The sequence below is a fragment of the Lissotriton vulgaris genome, chromosome 4_1 (genome assembly GCF_964263255.1).
Source record: "Lissotriton vulgaris chromosome 4_1, aLisVul1.2, whole genome shotgun sequence".
Classification (NCBI taxonomy): Eukaryota; Metazoa; Chordata; class Amphibia; order Caudata; family Salamandridae; genus Lissotriton; species Lissotriton vulgaris.
In genome coordinates, this window is record NC_141691.1 from 169740609 (window position 1) to 169756080 (window position 15472).

The 15472-nt window shown below is 45.3% G+C and overlaps 1 protein-coding gene across 2 annotated transcripts in view; it reads left to right on the plus strand.

Annotated features, from left to right (window-relative positions):
* Positions 1–15472, plus strand: part of COL4A6 (collagen type IV alpha 6 chain) — a 759488-nt gene that overhangs the window by 704549 nt on the left and 39467 nt on the right. For both annotated transcript variants that reach the window (XM_086918466.1, XM_086918467.1), the window contains exon 43: positions 1669–1815. In XM_086918466.1, coding sequence (XP_086774592.1) covers positions 1669–1815 — 147 coding nt within the window. The remainder of the gene's footprint in view (positions 1–1668; positions 1816–15472) is intronic.

Below are 15472 nucleotides of genomic sequence, written 5' to 3' on the forward strand. Positions count from 1 at the left end.
TGGCAGCTGCCTAATAGGGTTGTTTCACAGACTATTAGGTGTCATGTAACTAATCTGCAGATTCCTTACAATATAGACGCTTGAACAAAAACAGCTACATGTGTGAACATCCAGTTTTTGTGTGGGACTAAATATTTCCGTTGGTGGAAGGAAATAGAAATTGGCAATTCGTTTACAAGTTGAATAATATGTGAAAATTGATTTGAATATTTATTCTCAAGGTGAGGTGATGTAGGATATGAATCGAGTTCTAATGTCTCTAAGCTGTTCCATAGTCTTAACAAATGGTAAGCAGATGGTGGATAGCAGAAATTATGTTTTGGCCCTTGTGTGTATCTGGTCACCTAGCATTTCTTGCTTTGTGTAGTAAACATTTAAAATATATCTGATATTTAGCAGTGTGCCTCACATTTGCCTCATTTATGTGACTATTGTAGTTGTTTTTTTGTAGTGTAAGCAGAAGATTTTGTTACTTAATGCGGTGGCGTTAAACAGTGGATGGAGCGATAGCAGGCAAGCGAAATAATATTCCAGAAAGTGTTCTGCTCAAATAAAATACATGCATCTATCTGGTCTAGCATCTCAAGCAAAATGAATGCTCTTGGTTTACTTCTGGGTGTCTAAAGTTATCCAGAAGGGATGGATCCTTTCCCGATGTTCATGATATCCCCATGCGATACATTTACATTAATTGAATTTCAATGAAACTATTTTACATAGTCTATGATTATCCCAAAATATGTCTCCAATCTGAGCTTTCTAGACTTATATTGGACACCCCTGGTCTAAATTAAAATCTTTTTTTACACATACCAGAACATACCGTGGAGGGCAGTGATTTTGACAATATATGACAGTAAGAGTAAATTTGGGAGGAATAGAGTTCACTTAGATTATGTCACACCCACCTTGGAGCATAGTGATGGCAGATGTGACAAAGGGACTCAGATCTCAAGTTGTTTTGGTGTAGATGTCAGGAGGTGACTGAGAAACAAAGAATCACAATTATGATATAGCAGTTCAGAGCTCTTCTAGTTGAAAGGTAGTGCTAGATCAGTCTATTCAAGGTTAAAAGCTTGAGGTCATGGACTTATTCCTATAGTAATTTGTGGAATGTTTATAGAGAACCTTGGTGCAGTGAGCCATCGTGCCTAATTTATATAGTTAATGATAGTATATGTGATGGGTGGACAAATCAAAGACTGTTGGTAGAGTTTGCACATACTAGAAGACAACATCCAATGTGATAGTTGAGTATTCCCATTCCCTCCTCAGAAGGTTGTAGTCACTGAACAACAACTACATTAGGAGCCTGTTTTGCACTTATTGTGTAGTTGCAATTGCTAATCAGTTACAATAGCTTGTTGAGAAGGGAGTGGTGATACCAAGAGAATAATGAAATGGCATTTGTAAAGCGCAACTATGCCCAATGGGCGTCAAGGCGCCTAACTCAAACATCTAGCTGACGGCAGACAGATACAGGAGCTTACTGATATGCTTTAGTGAAAAAACAGGTTTTCAACGCTTTCCTGAAGAGATCAAGTGAAGGCTGTGATACTGGAGACTCCTCAGTTTAGGCTGCCCTGCTTGGAACGTAGGTGTTATCAGTGCATGTCTTATGTGGTATTGAATTAAAAGTTACAGTTTCCTTGTTATTTCCATTTGTAGGTGAACGTGGATTACCTGGACCTCAAGGTCTAGCCCCAAGACCAGAAGATTACCCTATCCCTCAAGGTTTACCTGGACTTCCCGGAATTGAAGGATTGTCTGGTGAAAGTGGATTTCCCGGATTTCAGGGACAAGACGGGCTGAAGGGTAAGAGGAAGTGCATCCATGACGGATAATAATAGCTAATAGATAACATAATAGTTATATTCCCTTGTGGTGAGCTGCCATGCCTTGTATGTAGAGCCATTATTGGATCTTGAAATTAACTACCTTACTCATACTAGACATTTAAAAACTATTTAATAAGGGTAAACCCAAATAACAACAAGAACAGGAAACTCAGTGAGCAAAATAAATACAGCAAGTAGATAAATTATTTCTTATTCCATACCTGAAAGTAGGTTTGTTAATTTTCATTGAGTAATATTAACACTTCCTCCGTGTCCAGCTCAATGATCGTTTCAGTGTCCCATGATAGGCCATTTGTGATTATGGTTTTTGAACTATCGACCTGCTCTTGTGGTGTGTAGAACTGCAATATCTCTTCACAGCAGTATGTATAACCTACATGAGCAGTATGAACAATATATTGGTTAGGCCACATCTGTATAACCATCATTTCAATAATCAGTCTGTTGTATGATCCATAATTATATGTTCGAGGCATCTGAGCTGTAGATCATATGCTTTAGCATAGATTGCCATCTGGTGTTGGGTCCGGATGTTTGCACTTTGTTTTTTTCAAAGAAATCTTGTAGTCACGAGGTAGGTGACTCCTTCATTCGGTGATAGTGCACATGGGCATCGACTCCATCCTTAGATTCTTTTTTTCTGCCATCCGGTTCGGATGTGTATTGCTGCGCTCTAGTTCGGTACAGTTTTCGGACCCCTACGACGCTTAATTCACTACCCTCAATGGTATTGTTATTGATCGTGATCCATCATTCTACGTGCATCGTCTTACTTCGGAAAGCTTTCCATTGGAAGCCTCGAGGCAGGCTGTCAGGCATACCCTTGCCGACCGCGTTAGCAGTTGATGGAACGGACTCCATTGAAACTATGTCCCGGGTGTCATGCTACATTTCCACGCACTGACTTGCACGAAGTTTGTAACCTCTGCTTGTCCCTGGAACACAACGAAAAAAGCTGCAACGCATGTCTATCCTTCCAATCAAAAAAGACACTTTGTGATCGTCGGGCTCGGCGACACGAAATGCAGCACCAGAGCGACTCCATTCCGGACATCTTTGGAGGAGATACCAGCATCCAACCTCCAGCTTCGGAGCCAGAGGAAGAAGAGCAGGTCTCTGTGTTCGAAGCCGACTCCGACATGTAGGAAGAGGAAGACATCACTGCGGGACAGAGTACGATGAGCACAAATCCCCAGTTACCCATTCCACAAAATGGTTCAGGTTGGCACCAACAACATGTTTCCGATGCCGCGCCCTCTGGCTCGGCTCTGAAACAAAAAGAAAAGCCCTCGGTCTCGAGCCAGCCCTGCTCCGATGCCGAACCGATACCTTTGGCTTCAAAACATAAGAGCAAGATATCTTTAGGACCGAAGGTTCCACCTGATACGCCAAAAGGCTTGGAGTTGAAACCCTCCAAGCCCAAAGACTCGGAGCCGAGACATCCCAAGTCCAAAGACTTGGAGCTGAGACCATCCAAAGCCAAAGACTCGGAGCCCAAATCCTCCAAGACCAAAGATTCAGAGCCGAAATCTTCCAAAAACAAAGACTCTTAGAGCCGAAATCCTCGAAAACCAAGGACTCAGACAAGCCCAAACACACTGAGCCCAAATTATCAACATCCAAGGGCTAGGAGCCGAAATCTTCGGTATCGAAGTCTCCACAGAGAGATAAAGATACCTTCCCCAAAGAGTTTCCGTCTAATGAGCCAATTTTTGACCCAAAACAAAAAAAACTTGGTTATAAATCCTAAAACAGTACATATTCAAGAAACCATTCCAAAATGGAAGGCTGATTTGCCAGAGGAACATCATGCCCCTTAAAAAGAAGAATATGGGCACTAAACTTACCCCTCCTTACAATCCACCTCCTTCTCCTCCTCCCAATCCTAACTTGGTCATTACACCTATCAATTCACTACTTAGGCCTATTACACCTGACCCACAGGATGAAGCGGATGGGGATCAGGATGAGGACACTGACTCTTGGGATGATTACCACACTGGCCCAAATACAGACAATGACCCTGATTTGTATCCCTCTAGACCTCCCCCACCTGATGACAACATTGGTTATCTTGAGCTCCTTAACGGGGCCAATCATTACTATGGGGTAGAACTTCACAAGGAACCTTTAAAAGAGGATTTTCTTTTCAAGACAGTTTCTTCCTCCCAAAGAACTCATACCTTACCAATGCTAAAAGGTATGCTAAAATATACAGACAAGGTCTTTAAGCATCCCGTAAGGGCTAGAATTATCACTCATAGAGTAGATAAAAAATAAAAACCATCTCCTACCGATCCTATTTATATTAAAGGACAGCTACCCTTAAACTCTCTTGTAGTATCCAACGCACGCAAGAGAGTTAACTCCCAAGCCACAGGAGACACCCCTCCGTCTGACAAGGAGTCCAAGCTTATCGATGCCTCATGGAAAAAATAGCTTTGCAGGCAGCAAACAACTAGTGCATTGCGAATGCCCAGGCGCTGCTAGCCCGTTACGACAGGGCTCACTACGATGAGCTAGAAAAACTAATACAACACTTGCCTGACCAATACAACTCTAAAGCTAACAACCTTATACATGTAGGTAAGCTTATTACTAACACCTCCATTAAATGTGCGCTGGATGCAGCAGACACAGCATCTCGTGGAATCAACACAAGTATATTATTACGTAGGCGTGCTTGGCTCAGGATCTCTGGATTTAAGCCAGAAGTGCAAACTTCTATGTTTACCCAGCCTTTTGATAAATAGCTTTTTTTTGGCCCAGCTGTTGATACCATGCGGGAAAAGATGAAGAAGCACAATGAGGTCGCTAAGTCCATGGGGGATTTACAGTTACCAGCCAGTAGAGGTTCCTTTCGCCGCTCGTTTTACAGGGGTGGCGCAAAAACTATGTCCACTGACCATGCCTCCTCCTCTTACAAGGGCAACAATCAATTCCCCTCGCCCAGAGGATATTCTAGAGGAGGTTATAGAGGGAACAATAATAGAGGAAGAGGTAATTCCACATGCTCTTCCCCCGCAAACAAACAATGACTTCGCTTCACTACCCCCGATCATCCCACTCCTGTCGGGGGACATCTCTCCCAATTTTTACCTGTCTGGAATTCAATCACCACAGACAAGTGGGTACTACAAATTATCCAACATGGTTACTGCCTGTAGCTTACAAACACTCCACCAAATATTCCTCCAAGAGCACATGCAATGTCACCGGAACATCTCACTCTCTTAAAGCAAGAGGTTTTATCTCTGTTACAAAAACACGCAATAGAACCTGTTCCGTTAATGCATCAAGGGACTGGGGTATACTCCCTGTATTTCTTAATTCCCTTAAAGGATGGCTCTCTCAGGCCTATACTAGACCTCAGACAGTTAAACCTCTACATACTGTTGGACCACTTCCACATGGTCACACTCCAACAGGTGCTCCCACTACTTCAGCAAGGCGACTTTCTACCCACTCTAGACCTAAAGGACACCTACTTCCATATTCCCATTCACGGACAACATTACCAATTCAAAGTCCTCCCATTCGGAGTAACTACAGCACCCGGGGTTTTCACCAAGTTCCTAGCAGTAGTCGCAGCTCATCTAAGAAGAGCGCACGTTCATGTCTTTCCTTACCTAGACGGCTGATAAAAACCAGATCACAACAAAACTGCATACATCACACCCTAAAAAGAGTTCAACTGCTTCACAACTTGGGTTTCACCGTAAACCTCACCAAGTCTCACCTCCAACCATCCAACATCCTGATCTATCTAGGAGCCACAATAGACACTCGCACAGCTTTAGCGTACTCCAACCCAGTCAGGATTCGCAACATGCCAGCTCTAATTTCACAGTTTTAGCCTCAACACTTACTACCAGCCACAGTGTTCATGCAACTAATCGGAATAATGGCTTCTTGCATTTTAATCTTTCCAAGACTTCAAAAGCTTCCCCTACAGGAATGCTTAGCACATCAGAGGAACCAGGCTTAAGGTCAGTTATCAGATCTGGTGTTGATAGAGGGCCGTACTCATCGGTCTCTGCAGTGGTGGAACATACAAAACCTTTCCAAGGGGTGGCCAATTCTCGATCCGGTTCTAACTGCAGACGCATCCCTCACTGGGGAGCACCTATGGGAAAACATAACCATCCAGGACATGTGGACTCAGCAAAAAAAACAACTCCACATAAACCATCTAGAACTGCCAGCAATTTTTCTAGCATTAAAACCCTTTCAACTTCAGCTAGTAGGCAAAGCTGTCCTGGTGAAGAACCGGGCCTTTGGGCCTGGCGGCGCAGGGCACGCCTGAAATCTTCGAGTTCACCTGCCTTGTTGCACAGAGACACGGAATACTCTGTTGGTGTAGAAAAACAAGTTTATTGGCTGCAGCTAAGCACAGTTACCCAAGAAGTACACCAAGTAGGTTCTCAGGAGACTGCCACTTTACTCCGTGGCTCACAAGCTTTTTACAGGCAAAATACATCTGTGCAAACATACACCCAATGCACACAGTTTTAGCCAATCAGAAGAGTTTTAAACCAAGGTGTTGTGCAACCAGAATGCTCTCTGCTTACATGTTGTGTGTTATCCAGCCCCCAAAGTTAATCAATACTGGTACCCATAATGGCAGGACATGTCTGTATGCTTCAAAAGAAAGGTTGTGAAATAGGAAAACACAGGGAGAGAATAGTGAAGGCCAAAAGATAAGATACGGCAAGAGAAGAATACCAAAGGCTAAGAGGTAGTTGATACAGGGATTAGGTAGTCCAGACAAGGATTAGTTAGGCCGGCTGGTGTCTGAGATTGGTTTCAAAACAAGGACGGAGGGGGTTTTTGACACGTTGCAGTCCAAAGGGCAGAGACACTTCGTTCATCGAGCAGCCTGTGTAAAGGCAACACAAAATGGCGGCGAATGTAAGATGGAGTCGAAATTAAAGAACCTCACTGGTTCGCACAGACATGACAGCTGTGTACTACATGCAAAAACAGAGGGGGACGCACTCTCTACAGCTGTCACAGTTATCACAAAGCATCTGGAGGTGGGCCATACCTCAAAAGATATATCTCCTTGCAGAGCATCTTTTAGGAGTACACATCCAAGTTGCAGATCTGCTCAGTCATCAATGACAGCAGATACATAAATGGGAACTTCACCCTCAAGTTCTCATCCCGTTCTTTCAAATGTGGGGCTTCCCAGAGATAGATCTGTTTGTCACCCACCTAAATGCAAAATGCCCAAACTTTATGTCCAGACATCCACACCCATTGTCCAAAGGCAATGCACTATGGATGAATAGGTCCGGGATATTTGCTCACGCTTTTCCACCTCTCCCACTCATTCCATTAGTGGTTCGGAAACTCAAACAACACTCCCTGATGCTTATCCTAGTTGCTCCCACATGGGCCCGACAAAATTGGTTCACAAGTCTGTTGGAACTATCAGTAGTTTCCCACCAAAAACAACACCTCTCCCCCAAGTTCCTTACTCAGAACCATGGAGAGATAAGACATCCAGATCCCAGTCAGCTCAACCTTGCGATTTGGCACCTGAAATCCTAGAGTTTGGCTACCTTAATCTTCCGCCAGAATGTATAAATGTTATCAAAGAGGCTAGACGCCCTACCACAAGAGCATGCTACACAGCAAAGTGGAAGAGATTTGTTGTTTATTGTAACAATAATCACATCAATCCACTAGATGCCTCAATGCAAAACATAATGTGTTATCTATTACACCTGCAACGTTCTAACTTAGCGTACACATCCATACGCTTACCTCTCGCTGCAATAGCTGCATATCTGCAAAACAGACAGCACTTGTCTCTTTATAGAGTGCCTGCTATTAAAGCTTTTATGGAAGGACTCAAAAGACTCATTCCACCCAGACTTTCACCTTCTCCAGTGTGGAACCTTAACATAGTCCTTACAAGACTCATGGGTCCACCATTCGAGTTGTTGCACAAATGCGAAAAATGATATCTCACCTGGAAAGTAGCCTTCCTTATAGCGATCACTTATCTCAGGAGAGTGGGTGAGCTTCAGGCACTAACCATAGAGGAACCATTTTTGCAAATACACCAAAGCAAAGTGGTCCTTAGAACTAACCCCAAATTCTTACCTAAAGTCATCTCTGCCTTTCATATCAACCACTCTGTTGAGTTGCCTGTGTTCTCCCCTCAACCAGATTCAGTGGCAGAACGTGCCCTTCACACATCAGATGTCAAGAGAGCACTGTTTTACTACATAGAAAGAACAAAGCCCTTTAGGAAAACTAAACAACTCTTTGTAGCTTTTACTCCACCACATAAAAGCAATCCCATTACAAAATCAGGCATTGCAAGGTGGATAGTTAAGTGCATTCAAATATGCTACATCAAATCTAAACGCACACTAACAATTCCTCCTAGAGCGCACTCTACCTGCAAACTAGGGGCTTCTATGGCATTCTTAGGAAACATACCAAGATGACATCTGACAAGCTGCAACGTGGTCTACACCACACACATTCACAAAACACTATTGTGTGGATGTCTTTGCAAAACAACAAGCCAGTGTGGGCCAGGCAGTTTTACGAACACTATTTCAAATCACTGCAACAGCTACAGGTTAGCCAACGCTTCAAAATAACTGCTTTATAGTCTATGCTAAAGCATATGATCTACAGCTCATATGCCTCGAACGGAAAATGCTACTTACCCAGTATGCATTCGTTCTTGGCATGTAGAGCTGTAGAGTCATATGCATCCACCCGCCTCCCCGGGCACTTTACCTGTTGCAGTGATATCTTACTTAGATACAATTTACATGGACATTTATTTTATTACTTTACTAACTCCATCATCACCCTTTATGGCAAAACAATCTAAGGATGGAGTCAATGCCCATGCACACTATCACCGAAAGGAGGAGTCACCTACCTCGTGACTACAAGACTTCTTCGAACAAAAACAAAGTGCAAACATCCGGACCCAACACCAGATGGCAATCTATGCTACAGCATATAACTCTACAGCTCTATATGCCAAGAACAGATGTATATTGGTTAAGTAACATTTTCCTTATTGTTGTTCTCATCAGTGTGTAAGAGAGATGTGCAATTGTATGATTGTGTGAGGTTGGGAGAGTATGATTTATGAATGAACCACCGCTTTCGTAATCAATGAAAATGATTATCTGTGTAAAAACAATATATATTATAGATACATTGATATCATAATAATAAATAAGAATATCTTTTTCTAATTGATGCACGCTTTTTCTCTTTGTCTCAGTATGTGCCTCAAGTTTTGTGATAATAGTTATTAGTTGCCTGAGTTTTTCTTATGTGTTAATTACTCTATCCCTGCATTGGGCAAATACTTTTGTGGCAGGGGACCCTTTTCCTTTACATTAGTATACATAACCTACATCATTGAGTGTCCCCCACACTCAGCATGCACTGTTGTGGGGCCAGGCTTGTGCTCCTCTCCTAGTGGGCAGGTATGTGTCCAATGACTGTGTCCTAGAGGCATCTTTGGCGTGTGTCTATCTTCAGATGGCGGCATTCTTATGGGCTGATGGTCTCAGCAACAGGAGGGCCTCTTTATCACAGACTGACCTTCTGGACCAGTGAGTCTTAGGGAAGATCTCTGGGGCCTTCCTGGGATTAGTTGTTCATGCAGAACTCTTCCAGAGTGGATGACTAGGTAGGGTCAAGGCACTTCTGGTCAGCAGAAGCTGGATCCAAATCGGCACACTTGAGGATAGTTCCAGGGACAGTCACTCAGTTGTGTTGGCACACGTTGGCAAGTGCCTCAAAGTAGCAGCTTCCATTTTCAGTAGCATAGTCCACACAGGCACACAGTTGACAAATGCCAGAACACGCCATAGTCTCAGTTCATCGGACGCTTCTGGACGAGTGCCATGGATTCACTGGTCTCTTCTTCAGAGGCGCAGGCTGCTCAGGTACCTATGGAAAAGTGCCATGGATCTATCAACAGTATTGCTTCAGTCACGCAAACAGTGCCACAGGCCAGTGTCAGTTCCTTCTTTAGCGTCACAGTCTCCAGGCACTCATAAGCAAGTGCTGCAACTGCAACAACTATGTCAATGAAGGAATATTCTTGGGCATACTTTGGCAGTGCTGCAAATCCTCCCCTTTGGCTTCCATGATTAGCCCCAAGTCCAGTCATGCTCTCACTTGTCTGGTGGATGGATAACCTCTCCTGTCCACACCAGTCACTAGCTCCGTCTGCATGTATGGCTTGTTCATTCCCCCTTCTTCCAGGCAGGACTCTCCAGGCATTTCAGGGAAAACAAGGAAATGGAAAACCGTTCTTCCTCTAGATGAGACTCTAGGCACTGCCCACCCACCACTGGGAAGTTGTCTGTCAGACATATGCCAGTTCTGGGTGAACAGTTTTCACCTGGTTGAATTGAGGAGCATACCCTCCTTGGTCCAGGAGTACTTGAAACTAGAACATGTAGGGCAACTGTAGGAAGTTCGCTTTTTATGCACTGTACCAAGATGAGGTACATTATGTAGAAAGTACAGACGACCCTTATTGCCTTACAGGGCTTAAATTAATCATCTCAAATGCTCTGTTTGTGCTAGTGTAGGCAAGCAGTTTAGGCTTTTCAGAGGGTAGTTTTAAGCATTTGTTGAACATTCAGAGTAAATAAATGAGAAGCACACTCAAGAAGAAACTCAAGACCAATTTAGAAAAATATCTCAGATTTTTATAAATTTTGACACTTAAGATTACCGGAATCATGTAAGTGCTTTAGACGTTATCAATTTTACAGTAAAAATTGTTGAAAATGACCGCTGTCAGATTTGAGGCATGAGCCTCAAATGCGATATTGTTTATGGGAGAAACATAGCCTGCATAGGTACACTTACAGATGACTTGCAGAACTGTTCTTTTGGACTTAAGATAAGAAGGGGCCAAGGTCCAAGAAAGCACCGGGAGTTCACATTTACATGCCCTGGGATGTCTGGGTGCAGAGGTGCTTCCAGCAGTGGTAGCCCCGAACACTACACGCTAAAGTCAATGGGGACAAGTAACTGTAAGAAAAGGCTGCAAAGGGGGACTGGGGGACCAGTCCAGCAGAACTGGGGTGGGTGGGTGGAGAGGGGCTTGGTTCTTGAGGGTCTTAGGGCCACAGAGACACCATCTGTTTTATGGGAGCCTGGGCAGGGGAGCTCGGGTGCAGAAGCGTTATGTCCAGCAGGTCCCAGGAGTTAGAGGCTCCCATGGTTCTTGGGTGACCTGGAGAGAGGACGGGAACAGGGCAGCAGGGCCTCTCTTGATGAAGCTCTTGTGGAACGTGAATTCCCTCGTTGGTCGGTCAGAGTCAGTAGTGTCCGAACTGGACATGCAACAAGGCTTTATTGCTGCAAATGCTCTGGTAAGCAGGGTATTGGTGCTGAACAGCCCCTGGAGATCCTAGCGTCTCAAAACTTGGCAGGGGGATGGAGTAACAACGACCTCTTTCTGGAGTGCTGCTCCCTCGGTAGGCCCGATCGCCAGCAACACGGTGAACTCGGCAGATGCTTGTCGGTGCCTTCAACTGTAAGGGACGGCTTCTCCACCCTAAGGGAGATGTTAACTGGTTGTCGACGTCCTGGGCAGTCCTCCAAGCGTTGGAGAGGGTGTGCCGCTTTTGGACGAGCTGGGTCTTTGCAAGTGCTCTTCTTTTGTCCTCTTCAGTTCCCAGGAACAGAATCTGAGTTCCTGGTGTATGGGGGGGGAGGTGGGGGGGTGGGGGGCACTAAATACTAAATTTGGGGGTGATAAGGGGAGAAAAGGGTAGTAGCCAATGTGCTACTAACCCCTGAGGTCACTACCATTTCCTGTGTGCAATGGGCATGACCTTGTCCCAGAGTTCCTAATTCGACCAAAAACAAGATGGTGGAACCCTTCTTTCATAGACCGCATCAGGTAGCCCACCTAAGGGGTGCGACTAGCCTAGTGGTGCAACATGCCTACTTGCATAGCTATTTTCCCACCTGTCCTGGTGGGGCCTGAAGTCTTTGGGGAAGCTGGGTGGCGTATCAAAGGCTGCAGGGGCTTTGAAACCCTTTGCCTTGATATGCGAAATCACTAGGCGACCTGCTGGAGGTGTGATCACTTTCCCCCTGAGAAAGCATTGTTTCTGGCCTCAGAGAGCATAGACATTCACCTGCAGAGGCCAGAAACGTGTCTGTGGTGACAGGCTGGACCATACCAGTCAGCCATCCCACTAAACATTAGTACGTTTTTCAGGGGGCACCTCTAAAATGACCTCTGGGTGCATGTCGAATAAAATCTAGTACTGGCAACAGTACAGATTTATCAAGACACAGTGTTTGATACCAAGCACCATCAATTTCAATAAAGCCATCATGTAGCTGGGAAACTATGACCAGTGACCTGCATATATACTTAAGATGGCTAAAGCTGGCTTCCCTGATCATTTGTACCATAATGTAATTGAACTAGACATCACAGGGACATAGCTGCGCATGTAGATAGGTCCTCACATATAATATAATGCACACTGTCCTAGGAGGTTCTTTGTTGTTGTCTGTGCGTTTTGAGGAAGTTTCAGGTATGGGTGAGGATTGGTAGGGGTCTATGGACCCTTTAAAACATCAACTGTAAGTTCCAGTGGAACAGCTGGACTGGTCTGAGGATCTATGAGAGGCTGGTGGACCGAACACATCTCCAGATACTGATATGCTCTCCAGATACTAATATGTTCTCTCTGCCAACTGTGGCTATGGAGTAGGCAGCTTCTTATGCCATAGTGGTAAAGAGGGCAGCAGAGGTCCTTGGACTGAAGCTGTGCAGGTCAGGACTAATATCTTGGGGCTTCCACCTCCAAACCCCTATTGCCCTTTAATGAAGCACTGACAGATGTCCTTGTTGGCACGTAGTGCAAGCCTAGCACAGTGACTCCTGTGAATTGGATAATTGCACGCCGCCGTTGCCGGGAGCCAGGCGATCCAAGTTTCCTCAGCCAACACCCCACCCCAGAGAGCTTAGTGGTTCAGGCTTCGAAATCCCATGGCACATTCCCTTCCGCCCCTCCAGATAGGGAATCCAAGAGGCTGGACACACTTGGGAAGAAAATGTTTTCTTCTACCAGCCTGACATTGCAGTCGGGGAATGCTGCATGCTTATTGGGCAGTTTCTCCCACACCCTTGGGAGACGGTTGTGCAAGTGTTGCCACAGGTCCCAGAGGAGGCCCGGGCTGTGCGCTCCCAGGCAGTGAAGGAGAGATGCAGCAAAGTTCACCATTAGCCGTGGCTTAGACACAACTGACTCGCTGGGCAGAGAGGTTTCGTCGACGGTGGCCTTACAGTGCCACACCTGGCTTAGATCATCTGGCTTCTAGGTGATATCCAAACTAATCTCATGGACATGCCCTTTGATGGGACTCGCCCTTTTGGAGAGAAAGCGGACTCGGCATTGGAGCACTTCAAGAATTCTTGTGCTACGGCTAGATCCATTGACCTCATGGTCACACCTCAGTCTAGCTTCCGACCCTTTCGGGGCACTGGAAGGGGTTTTCAACAATGTCAGCCATAATACCAGCCACTGTCCTGCGCAGACTTCCTAAGTTGTAGGTGGACGCGGTTCATTCTGACTTTAAAATGGTAGCCAGAAGTCGTCTGCCACCCAGCCCTTGGCAGCTGCAGACTCCAAGCACTCCTAGCTGCAAAACCATTTCACTCCAGTCAGAGGGAGTATTCATCACCATCTTCTCCGTTGGAGGTCCATAACATCGGACAGCTGGGTCTTGCAGATTGTTCAGGAAGGCTATTCTCTTCCTTTTCTTTATTTTCCTCCTCCTATTACGGCAATTCAAGAACGGCTGGTGGAGGATCATCTAGTATTACTCCAAGTTACAGCTCTCCTGGCCAAGGGAGCTATATAAAACGAATATAGCATATTACCACGCCTGCTTTTACTAAGCGGTAGGTAACACCGCTTTTGTTACAACAACCGCGTTACAACGACCACGTTGTTACAACACGATGCCATTACTATGCAAGTCATTACATCGACTTGCAGTAGATGGCACTGTAACATTAGGAATGTATAATTTACTATTCCAACTCCAGCTTCCGCAACAGTAGGGAAGGTATTGGAATAGTAAATTATACCATTTCTTATGTTAGAGTGCCATCTACTGCAAGTCGATGTAATGACTTGCGTAGTAATTGCATCGCGTTGTAAAGGCATCGCGGTCTAACTACTGCAATGTAAATGTTGTTTCCCATATAACGCGTTTCAATTTCAGAAGGTTGTTTCCCGTATAAAGCGTTTCAATTTCAGAAATAGGCAGTGGTAGCTACTCCCTCTACTTTCTGATTCCGAAAAAGAACTGGGTTGTGGCTCCTTTTGGAACTTCAGACTGTCCAGCTCCTTAAAAAGGAGAAATTCAAGATGCAGACGTTGACTGAGGTCTTGTCTGCTCTAGACCAAGCAGATTGATTGGTAGCGTTGGACTTGCATGCTGTGTATTTTCATATCCCCATCCTGCCGGGTCATAGGCCTTACCTGTGGTTCAAGGCAGGCTACAAGCACTTTCAGGTTACCGTGCCACCTTTTGGCCTTACCAGCGCCCCTTGGGTGTTCACCAAGGTGATAGCAGTGGGTGGAGCTCATCTGCGCAGGTTAGTGGTGTCAGTCTTCCCCTACCTCCACAACTGGCTGTTCAAGGCGCCTTTGCCCCAGACTGTTGTCCCCACCTCCAGACTACAGCAAATCTCCTGCATTCGCTCGAGTTATCTATAAACGTGCCAAAGTCACACCTGACTCCTTCTCAAATGCTCCCTTTCATTGGCACGTTTTGTACACTGCAGTTTTGGTTTATACTCCTGAGCAGCTGATCCAGGATATTCAGGCTATTATACAGAAGTTTCAGTCTCTATCCTAGATTTCGGTGAGATTGACTCTGAGGCTGCTGGGACTCATGGCGTCCTGTTGGTAAATCATGCCAGGTGACGTATGCAAGCTCTGCAGTGGGTCCTGAAGTTCCAGTGGGCACAGCATCAGGGGAATCTCTTCGACATGGTTCAGAACTCGGAGGGAAGGGTGAAAGACCTGCAGTGTTGGTTTACAAATTGTGATTTGGTTAGAGGCAGTCCCCTCTCCCTTCTACATCCAGATCTCACAGTAGTGACAGATACATCACTTCTGGGATGAAGCGGCCATCTGGGAGAGGTGGCAATCAGGGGACACTGGTCTCCAGCGGAGTCTGGGCTCCACATCAACGTGTTGGAGCTTCGGGCGATCCGGCTAGCATTTAAAGCATTTCTTCCTCTTTCAAGGGGAAGTTAGTTCAAGTGTTCACGGACAACACCACCGCTATATGATACTGCAACAAGAAGGACATAGTGGGGTAATGGACCTTTTGCCAAGAGGCCCTGCGTCTCTGAACATAACTGGAACAGTAGGACATAACCCTGGTAGTTCAACATCTGGCAGGTTCTCAGAATCTCAGGGCAGACGAACACAGCCGTCGATGCCTAGCGGATCATGAATAGCATCTTCAGTAGAGGTGGCACATGGGCTCTTTCAGCAGTGGGGAGAGCCTTGGTTAGATCTGTTCTCCGAAGAAAATGCATAATTTCAGCAGTTTTG